The sequence below is a fragment of the Ochotona princeps genome, chromosome 19, assembly GCF_030435755.1.
Source record: "Ochotona princeps isolate mOchPri1 chromosome 19, mOchPri1.hap1, whole genome shotgun sequence".
NCBI classification, from domain to species: domain Eukaryota; kingdom Metazoa; phylum Chordata; class Mammalia; order Lagomorpha; family Ochotonidae; genus Ochotona; species Ochotona princeps.
In genome coordinates, this window is record NC_080850.1 from 50,147,056 (window position 1) to 50,170,656 (window position 23,601).

The 23,601-nt window shown below is 50.5% G+C and overlaps 2 protein-coding genes across 2 annotated transcripts; both read right to left on the minus strand.

Moving 5' to 3' along the window:
• Nucleotides 1-3,133: 3,133 nt before the first annotated feature.
• Nucleotides 3,134-4,090, minus strand: LOC101520262 (olfactory receptor 2T1-like). The gene has a single exon (XM_004586561.2). The coding sequence runs from the start codon at nt 4,088-4,090 to the stop codon at nt 3,134-3,136; it is 957 nt and encodes a 318-aa protein (XP_004586618.2).
• An 8,097-nt stretch (nt 4,091-12,187) lies between these two features.
• Nucleotides 12,188-13,147, minus strand: LOC101520016 (olfactory receptor 2T6). The gene has a single exon (XM_004586560.2). The coding sequence runs from the start codon at nt 13,145-13,147 to the stop codon at nt 12,188-12,190; it is 960 nt and encodes a 319-aa protein (XP_004586617.2).
• Nucleotides 13,148-23,601: the final 10,454 nt, after the last annotated feature.

Genomic DNA, 23,601 nt, shown 5'->3' on the forward strand with positions numbered 1-23,601 from the left:
TTGGAAATGTTTCTGCTGTCTCGTCACTTCCAATTATTACCACTTCTTGTCTTCAAAGCCAAAGGAGACACGAGGACCTGCCCCACTGCCTACCTATGCAGCTTGTATGTAGTCATCTTCCTCTAACACACTACAAGAGAATACCCAGCATCACCCCGCACTTAACACACACTAGAAACAGTAAAGCAGTCAAATATCTGGGCTAAGAGCAATGCAAATCCTCTCTTCTCCTCACTTTCTTGCAAGTATCACACTCCTCCTCTGGGAAACAATGCTCAAACTGAGGGCTTCCACTGCCCTCTGACCTGCCCCTGCTCTCTGCCCTCTTCCCTCTACCCCACACTCTGACTTCTGCCCCTGCCCTCTGCCCTCTGCCTCTGCCCTCTTCCCTCTACCCCACATTCAGACCTCTGTCCCTGCCCTCTGCCCTCTGCCTCTGCCCCCTTCCCTCTACCCCACACTCTGACTTCTGCCCCTGCCCTCTGCCCTCTGCCCCTGCATTAGGTCCTGCCCATGACCCACATTTGCAGGGCCTCCCCTGGCTCTTGCTCTCTCGTGGTTCATGCTGTGAGCACTTGGTACTGAACACATTAATTGGCATGACTGAATCATCGGTTTCTGCTGCTAGCACTCAAATCCCACCTCAAGGTCCCACCTGCCATTGCCTCTGCTGCCAGCGCTCCAACCCATGCTGGGACCGTGAGCCTCCTGGAGGTCTTTCTGCCTCAGTGCTTCCCATATGGTCCCCTCTCTTCCAGAACACATTCTCCCTGTTCAGGTCACAGTCTGTCTTTCCTGTGCTTAGCACACTGCCATGGCCATTCCCTTCAGTCTAGGTGAAACTTGAGCTTTTGTACGCAGCATTGCAAGCCCCCCGACCCAGCCCACCTGTGTTCAGGTGCATGCCCCCTACCCATCACTTCCTCTTGATCTGCAACACTCGCCATGCCTGTCCCGTGTGTGCCATCTGCCTGGAAGGCTACACCCTGGAGCTTTCTGTCTGTACCACACTTTTATTAAAATGTCACTTCTCAGGAAATCAGAATGCTACAGCAAGGTAGCACTGAACCTGTTTCCATTCTGTTGTATTGTACACATTGCATTCACTTTGAGCCATGGTTTTTATTGAAGCACAATCTACATAAAAAGTGCTTGGTGCATTTTCTGGAGCTGAGCACTGGGCACATGCTCAGCATTCACATGGGGAAAGAGAAACTCAGGAGCTCCCAGGAGCATGTGGCCCCACAGGCTGCACCTCACCCCAACACACACACAGGGCTCCTGGCCTTACATGCTGGACCTCACCCCAACACATACATAGGGATTCCAGCCTCACATGTTGTACCTTCTCTGAAACACACACGCAGGTGCTCCTGGTTCCACATGCTACCCCTTCTCCCCCCTCCACACAGGTGCTCCTGGCCCCATATGCTGCCCCCTCCCCGCCACACACAAGTGCTCCCGGGTCCACATGCTACCCCCCACCAAACACACATGCAGTTGCTCCTGGCCCAGGCCCCACATGTTGCACCTCACCCGGCCCACATGTTGTACTCCCGGCCCCGCATGCTATCCCCCACTCCACACACATAGGGATTCCTTGCCCAGACCCCACGTGCTGCACCTACCCATCCCCCGCCCCATCCCATAGGAACTGCAGGCCCTGGTCCCTGCCTCACATGCTCCACCTGCCCACCCCCACACAGGCCGTCTCTGGGCTGTGCTCTTCATGATCTGCTTTCCAGAGTAGCACCTTGTCAGTAGCATTAGGACATCTGCCTCTGCTGGGTTAATATGACGTCATGCACCACCACGTCTGACTTTTGCCTGTCACCATGCACTTCTGGTTGACATGATGTGTGCCTCTGTGTTAGGAATCCTATCAAGGATGGCCCATTGGGCCCCACAAAAGGAGCTGCCCAGCTGCAGTCCCTGTACCACAGTATTGTGTGAAGGGACATTTAAGTGCTTCCCTGTCTCCCCGATTCCCTCAATGGACTGTAAGTGAGCTGAGTACTTGGGCTCTGTTTGTGTTGCCCACAGACACATATGGACGGGTGAGGGTGCTGGGGGGCAGGGACACACTTGGACGGGTGAGGCTGCTGGAGGACGGGGGCCCATGAATCAAACCTCTGTGCAGCTACTTCAGTCCTCCTTGCACCCCCTCAAATCCTCTGTGCAGTCATTCAACTTGCTGTCTTGTGGAAGTCCCCACTTCCCCGAGGTCCACTGCTGTTACTAGAACTCACAATCAGTGGCATGTTTCTCACGAGGCATAGGAGGAGGAGGGCAGCAAGCTGGTCTTGGCAGGGACTGACCAATCTGCTTAGGACCATAGCATCATGGCCGTGGTTACGTTTGGCCCCTGCATGAGCCCCTCACATGAGCAAGCTGCTCCTTGTTTTGTCTCCAGTCCCTGGGCTGCTGCTGGCAACCCCTGACAGGTGCACACTCCATTTTGAGGGCGCTGGACACATTAGAAAAACATTTCACTCTTACCTCCCATAGTCTCCAAAGTTTTGGAATATCCCCGATGACATCCCGTGCTCTCACATTGGTTCCTCTAATCATTCCTGTCTTAATCAGTGTCAACTTTGCAGGTGAATAGCATCCAGTCACGCAAAAGCTCGTTACTCTTTCTGACTGAAAACCCGCAAGCACAGAGTGAGTTTATTGCGTCCCGTGGCTGAGAACACTGCGATTGAAGGCTGCCACCTTGTGGATGAGCGCGAATGCAGGAAGCCACACTTCCCTGGAGGCTGGGGCAGAGACAGAAAAAGTGGCCTTTCCCTCCGCCCTGGGGGAGCCAGGCTTACCCAGCAGCGCCCCAAACCACCACACCAGTGCCTTCTCACCCACGTTCGTGCGTGCAGTCCCTGCCCTTGTCACTCGGGAGGTTCGCTCCTACAGAAGCTAAATTCCAGGACAAAACTGCAGTGTGTGACTCTGGGGCTCACTACTGACTTTTTTTAAACTTGTGTGAACGGGGCAAATGGAAGGAAAGGCCTAAGGAACAGAGAATAAGAGTCAGGACACTTTCTGAGTGCTGATTGTTATCCTTGCCGGGCTGCCGTTTTTCTTCACATCTCCCCGTCTGCTGATGGCGTGGGGCCCGACCTCAGTCCTGGTGCCCTTAGAGGCCACCTCCTGCCACTCGGTGAGAGCCTTTCACTCTGCCCAGCGCCCTCCGCAGGGCCCCCGAGACGTCCTTGTTGCGCAGGCTGTAGATGAGGGGGTTCAGCAGCGGGGTGAGGATGGTGTAGAAGGCGGAGAGCACTCTGTCCTGGGCCGGGGTGTGGTAGGAGCGCGGCAGCATGTAGGTGTACATGGCGGCCCCGTAGAACAGCGTCACCACCGTCATGTGGGACGAGCAGGTGGCGAAGGCCTTCCTCCGGCCCTCCGCGGAGCTCATGCGGTACACGGTGGTCAGGATCCGGGCGTAGGATGCGATCACCACCGAGAACGGGATGAGCAGCATCAGGACGCAGCAGGCATACATCACGGTCTGGTAGAGGGCTGTGTCCGCGCACACCAGCTCCAGGACTGCGGGCGCCTCACAGAAGAAGTGGTTGATCTCCCGAGACCGGCAGAAGGGGAAGCTCATGGTGATGGGGGTGAGCAGGAAGCCGTCCAGGGCCCCGCCAGACCAGGAGCCCCCGATGATCATCCAGCAGACGCGGCGGCTCATGAGCACCGGGTACCGCAGCGGGTTGCAGATGGCCACGTAGCGGTCATAGGCCATGAGGCCCAGCAGGAAAAACTCGGCGCCCACGAGTGTCAGGTAGAGGAAGTGCTGGGCGGTGCACCCCACGAAGGAGATGGTGCCGTGGCCCTGCAGATAGTTGACCAACATTTTGGGCACGATGGTGGAGATGTACATCATGTCGATGAGCGACAGGTGGCTGAGGAGGAAGTACATGGGCGTGTGCAGCTGGGTGTCCGTGTGGATCAGGAAGACCATGACGCCATTGGCCATCAGTGCGGCAAGGAAGACAATGGAGACCACGACAAAGAGCAGGTCTGAGGTCTCCCCGCTGTCGAACAAACCCACCAAGGTGAAGTCTGTCGAGGTTGTGTTGGGCCTGTCCATGGCTCACAGCGGCACTGAGGGAGTCTGGAGTTTTCCAGGTGACATGATGGCTCTTCCAGGGGGGTCAGAATAACACGGAGATTAATGCCAGGCAGTAAACTTGTCAATGCTGAAAGAAAACATCTGAAAACAGTTGTCTTGGTATGGATGTAGACACTGATGGCTAGTGACTAATCTATGCCACATTTTTAAATTGGGTCATTGTTAGTTAACAGTTCTTTCCACACTGGACAGGAGTTCAGCTGTGGGACTATAGGGTACTGTGACAACCCCTGGGTGTGCACTGTGGGAGTCTGGGGTGTGCACCCCTGAGTATGTATGTGTGTTCACCTGTGCGCTACTAGAAGTCACACCTGGGGTCTGCTGCCTGAGCCGTCCCTGCCACCTCCAGCATCTACATCAGCAGAGTGCTACAGGCAGACACTCCTGCACAGGAAGTCACACCTGGGGTCTGCTACCTGAGGCATCCCTGCCACCTCCAGCATCTACACCAGCAGAGTGTTGCAGGCAGACACTCCCACATAGGAAGCAGGTGTGCTGACTGGCATCCCAATTACTGGACCAAATGTCCATGCCATCGTAGAAGCTGTTTTATCTGTAAGAAGAAAAGTTCAATTTTAGGATGATGAGAAGTTAGCATCACAGCTATGATTGGCTTTAACAGCATGAGCAGCAACTTGGGTTCAGGGGAACCAGCACTGGTGTATACACCTTGGGCCATACACCTGTCAGTCTTGGTAATTGGAGGTTTTCTGTATTGTTTAGCAATGAAGGAAATGGACCAGCTGAGTCTCATGTGACTTTACGTGATGGTAAAGAGAAAAAATCCACAGCAAACTTTCTGAAAGGCAAAGGTACGGTTGTGCACACAGTTAACCATGTTGGGAGCTGATGAAATGCATCGAACGATTCCCTAAGGATGTGAAAATGTGGGCATTTGAGTCAATGGCATGGCACAGACACATTATTAGGGAGAACACGGTGTCAGCATTGCACAAGACTCGCCCAGTGCTAACAGGAATTCTGTTCCATCAACACTCCCCCTTCCCCAAGGACCCCAGACAAGGTCCCTGGCTCCTGCAGAATGGAGAGGGATTCCGTGTCTCCTGCATGGCCCACCAGCAGGAGAGGGTTCGGCCCTGGCAGTCTCCATCCGTCCTCCATGCCCACCCACAGCCCAGACTTCCACAGTGGCTTTCACACCAATGTGCCCACATGGGGGTGTGTCCAGGCCTTAACTGTCCATACCGGCATCTATGTCATCAGAGAAACTCAGTCCTGAGTGGCAGTGGATCCCACATGTCACAACGATCAGAACTCTCGCATTTCAGGTGCAAACCGCGTTATTTGTTTATCTTTGCCTGTTCGTGAATAATTGATGTGGGTTTCGTGGACCTTCCTGCAGACGATTGCATCATCTGTTCTGATGTACTTCATCTCTCCTCGTCTTTCTAGTTTTCATTCTCGGGGCACAGTGGGTGAGGACTTCAGGGCACACTGCTGCTAGCTGACAGAGCATCCTCCTCTTACAAGTAAGAGTGCTGAGGATGGAGAGTGCCAGCATGCCCAGTCCTGACTTCCTCTGTCTGTCCTGCCTGTGAACAGAGAGCCCCATCGTGCCAGTCCTGGAGACCCCTCCGCTCTGCCTTAACCTAGAACTGCTTTGTCAGTGGGCTGGGTACCCCAGCATTCTATGATTCCAATGAACGTTTGCTGATGTGGGTTCACGGGCTCCCTGGCCAAGGGGTGAGAGGGCCTGTGGCGCAGAGTGCCCACTGGGTGCAGGCAGCTCATCTTGCTTCGGGTGAAGCCACAGTGTCCGTGAATGACCTGTGCTCTAAGATTCGAGAAGCTGCTCTGGATCAAGGCAGAGCCCGGTCTGTGCCTGGCCCTGACGTGGGGAATCTGCAGATGTCCTGGACCTCAGAACCTGTTTCTGTGAGGTTGAGCTAACACATGCAGGGCTGTGCTGTGGATCAAGTAAGAGCCACAAAGCACAGGTGTGGTGTTTATGTTTGGTGTCATAAATCGTCCACAATGCAAAGTAAACTGGCAGTGTTTACTTCTATGCAAATGATCTCAAACCTCCTGGCAGGTGTGGAAGGACTCCCAGGATCTCTAAGAAAGCTGCAAACACCTCCGAACTGCTGGGTTTGTGGGCCCAGGCAGACAGTGTTCATGGAGCTGCTTCAGTGGCTGGACTGTCTGCTCTTCCCTCCAAACACCCCTCGACATGGGGCAAGCAGCATTTGGGAGACTCCTAGAACAATGTGTGTCTTGCTGCCAAACCTGCAGCAGCTCCTAGCAGCTCTGAGGGGCTTGGAATGCTCATCCTGCATTGGATGACACAGCAAGGCAAAGGCTCTTGGTGAAGCAGGCACGGGCTGTGGCTGGTGTCGAATACTGTCAGGCTGACTCAGGCTACTTGTTGGTTCCAGGGACTGCACACCCAGATGAGGTCTGCATGGCTTCCACGCTGACAGGTGGCAGCCTGTAGTACAATTCTGACACCTAATGCAAATACACATTCCAGCCTTCTGCCTATATTCTGCTCAGCATTTCAACACAGAGCTCTAATAACAAGTTCAGATGGAAGTAAGAATCGTGAAGTCATTTGATAGTAAAACACTGATTTCCTGAGACAATTGCGAATGACTCAGAGCCACATTCCCTTATCAAACAGCCCTCCTGGCTGAAACATGAACAGAAACTGCAGGAAGGCCACCTCCGAGGGACCTGCTGTTTGTGACGGGAGACTGCTCTGCGCTGTGGTGGGGTGGATGAGCAGTGTGTGAGGGGAGACTGCTCTGCACCGTGGTGGGGTGGATGAGCAGTGTGTGAGGGGAGACTGCTCTGCGCCGTGGTGGGGTGGATGAGCAGTGTGTGACGGGAGACTGCTCTGCGCCGTGGTGGGGTGGATGAGCAGTGTGTGACGGGAGACTGCTCTGCTCCGTGGTGGGGTGGATGAGCAGTGTGGGAGCCACGGCTGAGGGAGCCCGGGAAGGTCAATGCTTGCACACCCTTCTGATCAGGATGGGAACATGACTCGCCAAGCACTTGCCTCTTGGATAGGAAGGCAAAATTGCCTGGGCTTGAGGCCAGTGGGCTCGTGTGACGCCGGCTGAAGTCAGCTCTGTGCCGACAGAGCAGCCAGCTGCAGCTCCACGTCCTCATCGCCCTCTCCTGTAAGAGAAGGAGTGCAGCCATCCAGAAAAAAAAGTTAATGCCTGACCACCATCAAACGTTTTCAAGTGCCTGGCATGATAACATGGTGGTTTAAGTCCTTGCCTTGAATGCATCAGGATCCCATATGGTCGCAAGTTCTAATCCCGGTGGTCCTGCTTTCTGTCCAGCTCCCAGCTTGTGGCCTGGGAAAGCAATTGAGGACCACCCAAAGCCTGGGACCCTGCACCCTCATGGGAGACCAGGAAGAGGCTCCTGGCATCGAAGTGGCTCAGCTCCGGCCATTGCGGTCACTTGGGAAGGTGACCTGCAGATGGAAGATCTTCCTCTCTGTCTCTCCTCCTCTCTGTAACTCTGACTTCCCACTAGAAATAAAAGATTTTTTTAAATAAAAGTTATCCAAAAGCCCACCTTTACCTAAACTCAGCCAGTCACCTCCTGAGAGCTTCAATCTGCAGCTGGCTGCTCTGGCTGGCCGCTGGGACCAGCAGTGACTACAGATGAGAGCAGCAGGCATGACTTAGTGAAACTAGTGACTTAGTGATGAGCAGAGCAGGCACTAGGTACAAGGGACAAGGGACGCAGAACAGGCTGCTGTGCAGGGGACAGCGACTACCTCTGGTGGACTTACCTTCTGCATTGGCCTGTAGAGAGGTGAGGGTGCCAGCAATGCACTGTGGTGGGTGTCCCCTCAGGAGGGCTCTCGGGATGTGGTCACTCCATGTGCACAGGGGTCATCTGCATGTGACGCTGAGGAACTGGCACTGCAGGCTCAGCGGTCACCAGCTGAGGACAGGGTCAGCACAGAGAGGCAGACAGCAGGTTACTGTGAGCTGTTTCATGAAACACCTTGCAGTCAGTAGAATCTCAAATGAACGGAGACTGTCCCAGCAACCCTGGAAATTGCATCCATCACAGATCAGTCACAGGACTCTCCCTCCTTCTAGAAAGGTGTGGAAACAGCTGCTTGCCATTTGCATCAGGAAGTACTGAGCAACCCAAGGGGAAAAGCAGGTTTGAAGAAGTAGCCAGACTGGCAGGTAGGCACAGCCCCTCAGCTGGACTCACCTGGCCAGGGTCCCTGCACAGCAGGGAGTGCACAGCCTGGGAGGAGCCAGGAGCATAAGTAGTTTCCCGGGAGCTGTGGGCACTGCTGAAAAGAGCAGGCACCCCTCCCTGGAGGCCTGGGGGGATTCCGTGAGGCACATGGGCCACAGCCAACACACAGTGACGGGCGGAAGAGTGCCTTCCGGCTCCCAGCCATGGGGCTTGGAGGAGGTGCCTCTGCTGCTGTTCCCCTCCCCGCCACCCCACTCACCTGGACCATCCTGGGCCCTCCAGCAGAGGACTTGCTCAGAGGCCTGGGGGAACAAAGGTGGAGTGCCACGGATCGCTGAGCAGGGTCTCACCTGTTGAATGTCCTTGCCGTTGTGGCTGCTAAGCTTGCCTCACACAGGTGGTTAACTTCACAAAAGTGCTGTACACTGTATGTGTAGATGCATGGGCAAGCGTGTATACACACACAAATGGACTTCCAGAAGTGCGTGGAATAGAACTATAAACTAGGTTTAGTTTGGGGAGAGAAGATTGACATGCGTGCATAGCTTTGTTCATTTGGTGTGTTTTCCCTATTCTTGGTGCAGTCCGCTCATGGCTCCCCTCGAAGCAGCATAAGCCATACTGTCCCCTCCTAGCTCTCCTGAGAGCAGGGTCAGCCATGTCACCCCCTCACGGTCCCCCTCAGTCAGCATCAGCCGTGTCACTCACGGGACAGTGCCTGACAGCCTGAATTCCTCTTCCCACGCAGGAGTGCGTTCAGTCCCGTGATTCACTCAGGAACTTCCTTCCTGGGACTTGTGCTTGGGGTGGGTGTATGGCTTAGCAGTGGAGAAGTGACAAGGAAGGCCATGTTCCATCCTCAATGCCCAAGTTCCAGTCCCGGGTCGGCTTCTGCCTGCAGCCTCCTGCTATTGCAGATGCTGAGGCCCTGGCTGTGCTGAACATCCGGGGAGTGATCTCATTCTGTCTCTTTGTCTCTTATGGCTATAAAGATACATTTTTAAAAAGAACTATGCTTTGGGAGTGGTGTATAGATATGCACGTGTGTAGTGTGCAGATATGTGTATGTGAGTGAGGTGTGTGCTTTGTGTGTGCTGTGTGGCATGCGTGGCTGGTGTAGATGTGGGTCATACAGAGACGTGTGTGCTGTGTGTGTGTCCACATGCATGTTCTGGGTATATGTTACTTCTCATTTTACTTTTATCATTAAATTTGTCCACAATTATTTTACCTATTATTACTTTTTTATTTGTCATTTTTCTATTTTTTTTTCTGGCACATTATAAGTCTTCTGATTTTTACATGTTAATTTATTTCTTATCTGCAACCGTTACTGGTAATTTTATATGGAGTTAACATTGCCTTTGCTTACACAGTCATTGAATGTACAAATGTACATATTTTCATATTTTTCCACAATGTTGATGTTTCTATAATGTACATTATACAGTCTGCAATTTTTCAAGCTGTGTCAACCATCATGTGTGGGATCGTGCTGTCACAGCTTGCCTGGGAATTCACCTGTCGTGTAAATGGTTTGCTTACCACACTGGGCTCGGTCCTGGGTCTGAGGTCTTGCCAGTTCCTTGGTGAACACAAACAGCACTTTCATAGCTGGTTTGTCCTGGTGCAGGCACAGTGCTAAGTCATGCCCTTGGACCTCTGGGCACTGCCAGCTGACTTTCCTTGCAGGCATGGCCAAGGCTCGGTGGTTTCAGGCTCTGTCGGAGGCTGCATCAGCATGGGAGCGCCAGGTGAGGTTCCCCGTGCCCAGTGAGCAGAATTCGCTGACATTTACAGGGAAACCTTGGTGAGGGGAGACTTGCCACAGAAGATAAAAACCAAAAAACACAAAACACAGAAAAAAACACTCCACTCACTCCTGTTTTTAGATATTGATTTATTTATCTGAAAAGGCAGAATGACACAGAGAGGAAAGAGAGTGAGACAGAGAGAGTGAGAGAGAGAGAGAGAGAGAGAGAGAAGGAGGGGGGAGAGAGATCTATTCCCCGAATGCCAGCACAGCTAAGGCTGGGCCGGGCTGAACCCAGGGATTCGGCAGCTCTAGGGGTCTCCCACACAGGGCAGGGGTCCAGTGCTCAGAGGACTGTTTCCCAGCAAGCAGCTGTGCCCAGGTGCAGAGCAATAGCCTGGACTGGAGCTGGCCTGGGTGTGGAATGGGGGCAGCTCCAGGGGCGGCTTGTCCTCTGCACTCACCTGCCATGCAGCCACCTTCTCCTGGGCTGCACGACCTGGTGAGAGAGAAGTCGGACCTCGGGGGACACAGAGCACCTGCCTCCCACCACTCAGGGGGCCCAGCATGGGTGTTTCCTTCCATGCACAGGAGGCAGAGCAGAGTATGGAGGAAACGCAGCTCTTCAGTCAGCCTGGTGTGTCAACCTGGAGACGGGCCCTGGAAAGCAGTCCCGGCTTGTGACCAGCAGCTCTGCCCATGGGAGAGGAGCAGGCCCACCTCCCCAAGGACTTACTCAGCCCAGTGCCCACACCCCAGCAAAGCCAGACACACCCACAATGGATTACAGAGGAACCTGAGCTAGCCCCACCACTGCCAGAGGCTGAGTTTGAGTTAATCACTGCACCCAGCCTGGCCAGAGCACAGGACCTCTCAGGGTGGAGCAGAGGGGCCAGAGACTGGGACTTGGTCTCAGTCCCCATGTCCTGGCCTGGAGTCATGCAGAGGGGTCAGAGCCTGGGAGGTGGTCCTGACCAATCCCCATGAGCTGGCCCAAAACTCAGACCAAATGCCTGCCTCCAGGTCTTAGCTTCTCCAAAAGAAACAGCACTCAGTCATTTAGAGTGAGCCTCCAGCCCTAAGCTCTGGATGAAGAGCTGGCATTTCCTTTATCTGTACTGCTTGCCAGTGCAAGTCGGTGCTATAGAGAAACATGTGCTGGTCACCGAGTACACAAAAGATATGGAACTACACATCCACAATTGCAAACCCTATGGGACTAGAGATGAAAGTGGGCAGGGCTAATGAGTCACCCCCACCTCCTTTCTCAACCATAGTTATTTGTCCTACAGAAAACACAGCAGAGTACACTCCTGGACTTACGGAACCTTCATTTTCCATTTATACAAAACCTCATGAGTCATTTTCTCTACTGGCAGATTTAGAAAAAAGAGTATTTTTTCCAATTGTCTGTCAAATAAGAGGTTTCTGAAATTTCTAAATCTCAGCGTCCTAACGTAGGTATTTCCCTGAACGTCTATTGCTGGTTTTTTGTTTTATTTTGCTCTTTATTCTTCAAGGCACAGAGACAGAGAACGCCATCTGTTGATTAAGTCCTCAGATCCCCACAGCCCTGCCCAAGGCCAAGAGCTTCTTGGTCTCTTGCATGGATGGCAGAGACAAGAACTCCGGGTCCATCACAGCTTTCTCTCGGGACTGCATTGGCAGGAGAGTGGAGGCAGGGGCAGGGAGATGCTGACACAGGCTGGCACATGGTGCCTTCATCCTTGTCCTGGCTGCCAAGCCAGATGCCCTGCGTCTCTGAGGTGTGACAGTACCTCAGGTGTTTTCCAATGTCATTCATGTGCGGATGGCCCTAGACACTCCGTGGGATCCGTTAATGGTGGTTTAAGCAACGGAATCCAAATCATGGTACAAATGAGGACACTGAAGATGGGCTGAATGTGAAACATTAGCCAGCCAGGACAGTGGTAGCCATGAATTCAGCCAGAGCTGGGATGAGAGCTGGAACTAGTGGAAACCAAGAATGAATAAAGCCACCCAGTGTGTGTGTAGGTCTGGTATAGTCAAATGTGCCAAGATGGAAGCCCAGCTGTGCCCCTCTGATACAAAGGCTGTGGCACATGCGTGGAGTGTAAGATCTAGAATTCCTTCTTGGAGACACCACATACCCCTCGACGTCTTGCCAAGACTCTCTTCCAGGCCCCTGCCACGTCCCTGTTGCGCAGACTGTAGATGAGTGGGTTTAACAAGGGGGTGAGGATGGTGTAGAAGGCAGAGAAGACCTTGTCCTGGGCCGGAGTGTGGTAAGATGGGGGCAGCATGTAGGTGTACAGGGCGGCCCCGTAGAACAGTGTCACCACCACCATGTGTGAGGCACAGGTGGCAAAAGCCTTCCTCTTTCCCTCTGCTGACCTCATCCGGTGCACGGTGGCCAGGATCTGGGCGTAGGACACCACCACCACGGAGAAGGGGAGCAGCAGCATTGTGACGCAGCAGGCGTACATGACCCTCTCATAGGCAGCTTTGTTCCCGCAGGCCAGCCTCAGCATGGTGGGTGCCTCACAGAAGAAGTGGTTAATCCTGTGTGATGCACAGAATGGGAGCCTCATGGTCAGGGGTGTGAGGAGGAAGCTGTCCAGGGCCCCACCAGACCAGGAGCTGGCCAGGATGAGCCAGCAGACGCGGCGGCTCATGAGCACCGGGTACCGTAGCGGGTTGCAGATGGCCACGTAGCGGTCATAGGCCATGAGGCCCAGCAGGAAAAACTCGGTGCCCACAAAACCCATGTAGAGGAAGAACTGGGCGGTGCACCCCACGAAGGAGATGGTGCCGTGGCCCTGCAGATAGTTGACCAACATTTTGGGCACGATGGTGGAGATGTACATCATGTCGATGAGCGACAGGTGGCTGAGGAGGAAGTACATGGGCGTGTGCAGCTGGGTGTCCGTGTGGATCAGGAAGACCATGACGCCGTTGGCCAGCATGGCTGTGAAGAAGACTGCACAGATAACAATGAACAGCAGCCCTGCTGTGCCGGCCTGGGGAAAGAGCCCTGCCAGGATGAAGTCCCCCGGGAAGGTCCTGTTGCCCCTGACCATGGCGCTGAGGTGGAGCTGGAGGCAGAAAAGGAGAAGCACAGGGTTGAGAGAAACCTAGGAAGATAACACGGACTGTGAAGTGTCTGTCGGGCACTGGCATGCTGACATGGCCCCTGCCTGGCATCCTGCGTGTTGGTGATGGTGTGCAGCCTGTGGTCCAGCTGCCTCTTCAGTGAAAGATAACTCTAAGTGATGCACCCTTGGTGTGAGGGTGGGAGGAGGCCTGACAGCTCACACTCAGGATGGGAGTGGGCTCCATGCACTGATTTGTTCAAATAATTTATTTCTTCATTTATTTTGAAACTTTATGATCTATTTTTATTTCGTGAGAAGGAGAGAAAGAATTGTAGAGAGACCTTATTCACGGACTCACTTTCCAAATTGCTAGAGCTAGCACACCAATACTCCATCAGGCCTCCCACGCGAGTGTCCGGCACCCAAGGATGGGGACTATCCTGGCTGCCTCTGAGGGTGTGTGATCAGCAGGCTGGGACTTGAACTCATGCACTCTGACTTGGGATGTCTTAACCCCTTTACCAAAGCTCCCACCCCCTAATTTACTAAAAATAAATGACTGAAGCTTTCAGCAACAATCTTAACGTTGTCCTCAACCATGAATATTCATTACATTATAGACATAGTGAGGTGCGTGATGTGACAGTGTCACCTGCTGATCATCCACCATGTTTGGGATTCTTTCATTCATTATTAGTTTCTTAATGGTTCACATACATGACATTTACTCACAGTCATACGGTGTGTTCTAAGGCCTGGGATGCTGTAACAGGTGAAGGAATAAACAAAATACTTGTCACGAGACTTGGGAGAAATCCAGTAACCAAACAACAAATTAGACATACACGGGCTGGCCTGTGGGGACCATAGAATTAAGCTGCTACTTGGTGCCTGTGGCCCCAGCATCCCATATTAGATTGCCGAGTCCTGGTTGCTCTGACTCCCATCTAGACCCATGCTAATGATCTTGGGAAAGAGGTGGATGAGAATTCAAGGACTTGTGCACCTGCTACCCATGATGTCGGAGACCCAGATGGGATTCTGGGCTCCTGGGTTAAGCCTGAAGACCAACGGCTATTACAGCCATTTGGGGAGTGAACCATTAGAGGGAAGATCTCTCTCTCTCTCTCTCTGTCTCTCTCCCCCTCTTCCTCTGTGTGTGTTGTTCTGTTTTTGCAACTTATTTATTTATTTTGAAAAGTGTTGCACATTGTTAGTTACCAGGCAGACAAAAATGAATATCTCGGCGAGGTTCCTGCCCCCACCTCCAGTTAGAGTGGCTACACTCAGAAAGGCAAAAGATAAAACTCTTGTCACAGAACAGAGAAGGGTGACTTCCTGTCCACTGCAGGTGGGAGTGCAAACCAAACCAGCCCAGCCATTATGCAGGACAATGAAGAAATTCCAGAAAAATCAAAAGCAGAATCTCCATCTAATACAGTCATCCAACCATTGTGTGAACTCAAAGAAACCAAGACAATGGAGAGCCTCCGCCCCCTGCCCTCCCGTGTCTACTGCAACATGTTCACAACAGTTAATACACACAGTGTATTGTCTGTGGGCTGCACATGGTGGAGGGGTACAGAAATTTGGAAGGAGTATAAGATGGAATACCATGGATTACAGAAGAATAAAATTGTCACTCACTGCAGAACAGGTGAACCCAGACTATTTTAAGTGGCATAAACCAGACACGGAAGGACAAACACTGCATGATCTCCTTGATCTGTGGGATCTAACCCGGTTGAACTCGTAGGAGCAGGGAGTAGAGCAGAGGTTGCTGGAGTGGAGAAGGGTAGGAGAGGCAATGTGTGTGTGTGATCAATGAGTACAGCCTGCAGGGGAGTGGAGGACTGACAACACAGTAGGGTGACGGTTACCCATTTCTCCTAGGGCCACACCCCTGAGAGCCAGTCCGCAGCACACATGATGAGCAGCACACCTTGCTGGTGGACCTGGGGGTTCCAGGGGTGGGGAATAACTACTCCTGCTGTTGTCTTCTGAGCTATTAGGGGAATAAAGTCTCAGGATGTTCTTCCCGGTCATACAAATAATCCTCATTAGTAGGAACAGTCAGTAAGAGGGGAGAGATGTGAGAAAGGCAAGTCTCTGGGAACACGTGTTCCAGGACCAGGGCAGTCACTGTTCAGCATTAATCTAAGGGTCAGACCCGAGCAGCAAGACCCCAGTAGTCACTGTCGCTGTGGGGTGACCAGGGCCTACCAGGAGCTCAGCTGCCTACACGTGTTCCAGGGTAGCCTGTACCAAACGCCTCTGCATGTGCCTGTGAAGCCGCAGGAAAATACCCTGCCCTCGTCGACACTGAGGCTGAGGCTGCTGGACAGTGGAGCAGACAGAACGAGCATTGACCTCCCCCACCTTTGGCCTTCACAGGTGCGAGGGGCCTGGGCAGTTCCTGGGCTGGGGCAGGGTCTCCTGTGGACAGTTCTTCCTCCCTGGCCACCAGCTAGTTTCATGCAGAAGAGGAGAAGGCTTTGCAGATAGACCAGTGAGCAGGTGCCTGGGGTTTCGCTCACCCCACTGGGGGTGGGAAGCATGCAGACCAAGGGAATACACAAGCTTACTGCAAAGCTGACCTTTTCTGTCCATGTCCTCTCTGACCTGCCTCCAGGGCTGAAAGGGTAGTGAGGGAGGGGACGGGAGCTAGTCTGCTCCTGCGTGTCCACAATGGTGCTCCCCCAGATACAGGAGCTACGTCATCTGTGGTTCCTAACAGTGACTGGAGAGTGGAATGACCCAGCACAGCCAAGGGGAGCAGAAAGGCTGTGGTGCCGACGGGAGAGCCAGACTCCCCAGCGGGGCAACATTCACCTGTGGCCGCTAAAGCAGCAGAGGGTGAAGATGGCAGCAAGAGTGCTGATGACGTGAGGCGAAGAAGCAGCTCTCCAGCAACGCAGAGATGGACACTCAGTGCTGAGAAGCAGTGACAGACATGGAGCCATGAGAATACAGAAGCAAAACAGAGAGAAATGGCCACTGATTCTGAAAAGAATGATTCCACAAGTTTAAACAAATCCTAAATAAAGAACAAGACAAACTGTTGTTAAAGAAGCAAGAAGACTGTAGGAAGATGTCTCCCTGACTGAAATGACACATGTCTGCATATCCTGGCAAGACTCGTGAGGCAAGCACATCCATCAGTTGTATAAAAGTAACGGAAATGGAGCCAGCTACAGAATAGAGGTCAGACCAGCCTCCTGGCTTCTCGGCCAGGGTAAAATCATAGCTGTGGCCAGATCTTTATACCCAAGACGTAATGTTGGATTTAAAGGCAAGGATTCTAGAATCAGAATGTGCTTACGTTTGATTTCCACACCCAAACATGTGACCGCAGACATGGCCCTTCATGTTTCCTGGGTATCAGTTTGCCTGTTTTCTCCGTGATAACTTGCGGGGCACAGGCTTCCAGGCGTCCTCTGTCAGGTCAGCCTCCCAGCCCAGTGTCTGTCACAGCTCAGCGTGCAGCAGCAGTAACTGCTGATGTTCTTAGCTCCACTGCAGGGTCAGCAGTGTAGACACCAAACAGGAAGTCATGCTGAGACACATGACAGCGGACAGACACCAAAATACACCCGCTGCCTATGCGGGTGAAACCCAGTCACGACTGGGAATCCAGAGGAGCTGTAATAGGACCCATAGTGAGCATGCAATCAGTTCAAATACACATGTTTATCAATAATATGATTGCAAAAACACATTCCTGCAACGGATCTATCTATCATCTATCTAGAAATGGAATGCCAACAGTCAGCACCAGTAAGTGAATTCTGTTTGTGCGTTGTCGCAGGAGTTGAAGGCATTATTGACAGGGTTCCCTTGATTTGGAACACCAAAGCAAGGCAATGATGAAGGGCCCACACGCTATTGTCTCAGGTCTAGCCGGGTCTCAGTAACGGAGCCTGAGAAGAGAGATACACTGATGATTCCAACACAGGGACCACCACTGGAAAAGCGCAAGTGAAACTGTCAGCAGTAATGTGTGTGTTCTAAATACAGAAAAATGCGTAATGTAGCAGCAAAGAAGATTTTTTAAAATATTTAATTTTACTAGATTTTTAAAGAATGATAATTACAGCTGCAACATTGTGCAGGCTAAAGATCCCCATCTGAACGCAAAGGTTTTCTTCGTAAAGACACAAGTACACAAAGAGATAAAGACAGATAGCAACACCCTTACCCATTATAGACATGCATTGGAATGCCACACTGTAAAGTGCGTGTAATTACTATGTGCCAATTAATATTTTGAAAATATTTTTAAAAGATTGGGGGGACGGGTAAGGGAGAGCCCAGCACCAACTAAATTTTATCAAAAAACAATAAAAGAAAAGATTCTCCCCCAAAAATATTTTTTACAAATGTAAAAAGATGATGACTTGAGTATGGTAGAATATAATTCAAGGCAGCATTATAAATAGAGCAAGGAAATAACTTTATAATGTGGATTTTAAGTGGGGATGGTTTATGTCCTAATGCATTCTGTTGGTCCCCATTGGACAACACAATTACGGATACATATCAGAAATGTGAAATAATAGCCTAGTCAGCTTATGTCTAACTCAATGAATGCTGGAGGTGTTACTTAGGCAGAGAAAGTTCAACGCTGTGTTGTCACGAGCACGTTATGTAGGAAGCCTGGGGGTCCAGCCAAGACCGTCCAGGAAAGGTTGCTCTGCACTTTACGTCATTGTTACAGAAGAAAAAAACAATGCAGGAAGAGTCACCCAAACATGTTATAAAAATATCCATGTAACAAATTTACATCTGCGATTGCTAGTCAGGACCTGGTATGTCAAGCGCTGGCCTCTGGTGGGGACTGAAGGTGTCATCCACTGTGCTGCACCCGGCACACAGCGTGGGCTGCGTGTCTCACGTGTTTTCACATGAGGCGGACTGGATTTTGGCCGTTACGAGAGAGCAGCAAAGACGGCAGCATGAGCCTCTGGCCTGCCTGTTGACCAACCTCGGGCTGGTCTGCCTGGGTTGGACGAGCATGTGTGGTCCTGCCTTCTCAACTATGCGAGGACTGGGGCAGGTGAGCCATTTTCTGGGTCCAGACCACTGGCACAGCATCATGTACTAGTCCTGCACTCCATTTACAACCAAATGAAACTCACGGGTAAACTTCCACTTGGGTATAAAAACCACCAAAATGCAGACCCATGTGCACATCTCCAGGAGAGCTTTGAAGTCCCTGTGTTTGCAAGATTTTGAAAATTTTGTACCAAAATCAGCTTACCTTTTAGTTTCATTTTCCACAAAATATTGAATGCAGTGGTCTTTGCAGCGATTGATTTTCCCTAAAACTGAGTGAGTTAGAGGCTTAATCTGCACCCATTGCAGTGTGTGCGATTAGGGGAGATTGTAGCAGATGTGCACAGCTGGTTTGGTAGTCTCGGGGTATCACTTTGCTCCCCCCAGCTCATTCTGCAGACCACAGATGTGGTTCTCTGAAGAGAAGGAAAATGAATGGTGTCTGCCAGGAAGGCAGAGGGGCATGAGGGCGTTGGCTGCGGCACCCTAGCACAGCGCGACACTGCTTGGCCAGCTGGTGACCACAGCTCCCGTCTCTCCCACGCTGCCTCCTGACAGGTCCAGGCTGGGTCACAGGAAGCAGCTCGGTAGTAGTGACGGGTCTCCTGCCATGCTGGATGGATGATACGTCAAGCAGTCATCCCTAGTCTAGACACCAGCATTACAAGGTGATGGCCGTCTTGTGAGTGGACATCTTGTATACAAAGCCAGGATGGCCGTCACTGTTTCCATGGTTATTTATGCTCAACTCCATTTGCTTGTACATCTTTGCGCTCACCTGGAAACATCCTGAAATGTGCTCAGCCAGCAGTGCTGAGAAACAACTTAATACAAGCTGACACTCTCATTCAATCACAAGCCCAGCTTTCCCTCATTCAGTGCTTGCTCTTCGTTTCTGCTTCATCCATTTCCAACCTGTGCTCCCAGGGCAGAGCTTCCTCGCCACTCATGTCTCCAAGGGAGTCCTGCTTTCCAGTGAACTTTCTCAGCTTCCTTGCCTCTCTGTGTTTCTAATTTCCATTAAGTTTGTGGGAGCTGAACATGCACAAAGTATCTGACTTCTCTGAAAGCATTAGCCTCCATTGCCTGTTCCCCTGCACTCAAACCCAACACGCAATAGAACAAACCTTTTCCTTACCCTGAGCTGGAAATGCACGCTGATGACGGAGGACCCTGCACGGGGACACCGCGTGTCCAGCTGACGGAGGACCCTGCACGGGGACACTGTGTGTCCAGCTGATGACGGAGGACCCTGCACGGGGACACTGCGTGTCCAGCAGGAAGGATGCTAGTCAGAGGTGAAATTGGCCACACAGAAAACTTTACAAAAGGTCAAACCTCAGAAACGGAATTTCCTTCTGGTGTAAGTCTCCATTTTAACTTCCTTCTTTTTTTTCTCAAAAAAATGACAGGACATTCAGATTGAAAGCATGATACATTGGCAAATAGGATGTTAGAGGTATTTGAACACAAAAATTTAAATAAAATCCTGGATGTCACACTTCAACACTGCATGCTTTGGGGCACACAGCATGAGGAACCAAGCACAGTGGAGCTTTAAGAACCCGGAGAGTGATGTCATGCCCCCAGAGCCCCAGAGTGGTTAAAGTCCACCGCACCCCGCCTGGCGGCGAGAACCCTGCTCCTGCAGGTGGCTGAACACCCAACCAGGGATGCACAGTCTCCTCCCCAGTTCTGGATTGAATTAGCAACGTGAGAACAGCCGCTCACTGGCTGCTCTGTCATCACACTCCTTATGCCTTTCTTCCCCCAGGGGACAGATTAGTAAAACTGGAAATGTTGCCAAAGGGAGGAAAGGGCCACTTCCAAGGTGGTCGTTTAGTTTCTCCCTTTAGCGACCAATTTATGGAAACCATTGCACTATTGCTACCAAAGCCTTGGAACATGTATGATCAGAGGTCAACGTGATGGGAAAGCACCCAGGCTGAGCATCCTTATTCTATGAGTAAAACGTTGTTTCCACTTGGAAAAGAAGCTCCTGCTTCATTTCTGAGCCAACAAAGCATTTTAGAGAGATTGAGAAGTGTGAAAAATCCACTTGTTGTTACTGTACCACAAAGAAGTAAAACACAACAGAATCATTGGACACACAACTTCCCTCCCGGACTATCAGACCCAGACGTTTGACATGACCGTTCCTGCTGACAGCTGCGCTGGGAGTAAGTGAAAGTCATTAAAGCTGTCAAGACCATGACATGTCCCTGAACAATGGGGGTTGGTGCCTGGTCTTATAGTTATCACCTCACACTAGAGGTTAGGTCTGAGCAGCTTCCATCTGTCAGTTAAGACATAAAGAAAACTAAAAGATATAAAATTATGTGAAGATTGTATGAATAATATTATAGTGAAAACAGCTCGTAACAGTCTGTGCTCTTAGACATTTAAAATAATCCAAGAGATTCCTGTGGCAGAGAAGAATCCCACAATAACAGGAACTGTAGAATTTTCTTAATCTCATGATGCTTTTAAGACTCAGATATTTGAAAAGCTATAAAAAATGATGGAGTGATATAATAGAATAAAACATGATAAAGCACAAATTATGAACTATATTGAAACTAATCCCATACTCAAGTGCATTGAAATTAACAATAAAACAAAAATTAAATACAATGACACGTAGTTAAATAAATCTTTATTAGACATACAGAAGCTGGGCCTGGCGTGATGGCTCAGTGGCTAACCCTGCATCTTGTATCCACTGGGATCTCATCTGGGCAGTAGCTTGTGTCCCAGCTGCTCTACGTCCCATCGAACTCCCTGCTTGCGGCCTAGGAAAGCAGCAAAGAAAGGCACAAAGCCTTGGGACCCTGAACCTGTAGGAGATCCAGGAGATTGTCTCACTTACTGCCATTGTGGCCATTTGGGGAGTGACTCAGCATATGAAGATCTTTCTGTTTCTCCTTGTCTCTATACATCTGCCTTTCCAATTAAAAAGTAAATCTACAAAAATACAGGATTTAAGTGAAATGTGATGTACAGGATCTAAGCAATTGAAATACATACATGCATGCAAACAAAAATATTCAATTAAAAAGAGCCAAATATCCTACTTAAAATTGAGGTGGCTTGTTTTAAAACTGATTCAAGTTGATCTACATGAAGTTATGACTATTTTAAGGCTCAAGTTAGTTGTGACTACTCCTTTAAACCTCATCCTTTCTGAACGGGCCGCATGTCTGTGAAATAGTGAAGTCAGTGGGGCCAGCCCCACTGAGCCCCTCGCTCTGTTGGTGCACTCCGTGTGTGTGCAAGACACAGATTCTGACCCAACGTCGAGAAGACCAAGGGGCAGGTTTCTTAAAAACACACTCCTGGTGGCTGCCTCTGTGCCAGGATTGTGGACTCGTCTGGTCTGTGCAGTTTTCCTACAGTTAGAAAAGGTGGATCTGCTGAGATGAACCCACTGTCCTTTATACGTTATTAACCGAGTGCTGAAATAAAAGCAGAAGTGGCAAGAGACCTGAGCATGTCTGGCAGGTCCTGTGATGTGTCCTGGGGGTCTCAGACGCACTAGAGGGACTTGGGGAATTTCTGTGATTTCTGATTTCACTGGGATGTGTCTGTCCTCCACACAGACCAAATAGCAGAGTTGAATGGAGGTGTGGTAGGACTCTACCCCTGCATTTCCCAGTGCTCTGGGTGTGTTTATCCTTCCTGCAACAGATCAAGTCTGGGCATGGGACATGCCCTTCTGGTCCACTTTAGGGTCATGTGAGCCACCAGCCAGCACCTTACCTCTGCTGCCCCCACTACATTATGTCCTCCCACACCTGCCGAAATGAAGTGCATCTGATCCTGGCACTGTGAGACCACGTAATCTCCAAACACTCTGATGTCTGGGTCAGGGACAGTGGTTTCCACCAAAAGTGAGCACCTATGATGAATGTGTTCCTTTATGTGTTGGTACATGGAGTGTCCTCTCTGCTCTTCCAGCATCTCAAGTAATAAATCTGCTAATGAAACTCCACCTGAGCCTTTCTCACTTCCATCACTGGTAACCAAGGCAACCCCATCGTGTCAGCTTCACTTGTTGTTAGCAACCTTTTGGTTCTCAACCAAATCAAACCATTATGGTGCTGGTATCCTCCTAGGCTAGGCTGGCAACCTGCTAGACACGTAACCTCCTGGGCTGGTAACCTCCTAGGCTTGTAACTTCCTGTGCTGGTAACCTCCTAGACAGGTCACCTCCTGGGCTGGTAACCTCCTAGGTTAGGCTGGTAACTTACTTAGCAGGAAACCTCCTAGGCTGGGGGAGTCAGTTCAGATACAGCTGCTATGATCTGACCACCTTCCTTCCATTCTGACCTCTGCACCAACATTCCTGATTCCAGGAAGGCACACACACTTACACAATGTAAGGAATTAACTCCTGTGCCTGGCTGACTGCACCATATAAACTTCAGACTCATCTCATTTTATCCATGATAGTTAATTAACATCACCATCACAAAACAGTCATTTTCAGGCTTAAAAAAAAATCCTTGAGTTCCACTATCAGCCAACTAGTCACTATAATTCTGTTTTGATTCATTTGCTTAGTTGTTTTATGTTTGCTTTGCATTAGTGGTCAACTTTTAAAATATAGCTACTCATTCCACATATTTATGTTTTTATTTTCTTAAAAGTGCGTTTAACTTTGTCCATTTTTTTATACTGATTGCATTGTGGAATGCCATTTGCCAAGATTATAACTTCATGTACTAGAATAACATAATTTTGTATAAATATTTTTATTGCAAGATTTTTATTCATTTATTTTAAGTTAACAAATATGAGCACTAAAAATCATTGCTATATAAAATTTCGCATTAACTATATTTTGGCATGTGTCCAAGTTGTTAGGGATAATGAAAAATCATGTGAGAGTTTAGACACCAAGTTTGGGAACAAACCTAATAATCTATGCAACACGATGAGATTTTGACCAAGCGTTTTAAAGAACACGGCAGACTGAGGTTCGCTGCATTGGGACAAAAAGAGACCGATGAAACAGTGACTGCATTGAGCACTCAGGCAAAATGCCTAGAACTCATCTATCTATCATTATAATACACAGTACTTTGTTGAGAAAAATACAAAACTACTAACATGTTTGAGAGGAAAACAGCAAGATTATTGATTTGTATTCTGGTGACAGGTTTCATCTCCAGTAGTCATTATTGAAATAGTGAGGCTGTGGGCCCAGCAGGATGGCCTAGTGGTTAAATCCTCATCTTACATGCCCAGGACCACATATAGGTGCTGGTTCGTGTCCCAGCTGCTCCATTTCCCATTCAGCCCCTTGGTTGTGGCCTGGGAACACGGTGGAGGATGACCCAACGCCTTGGGATCATGCACCCATGTGGGAGACCCAGAAGAAG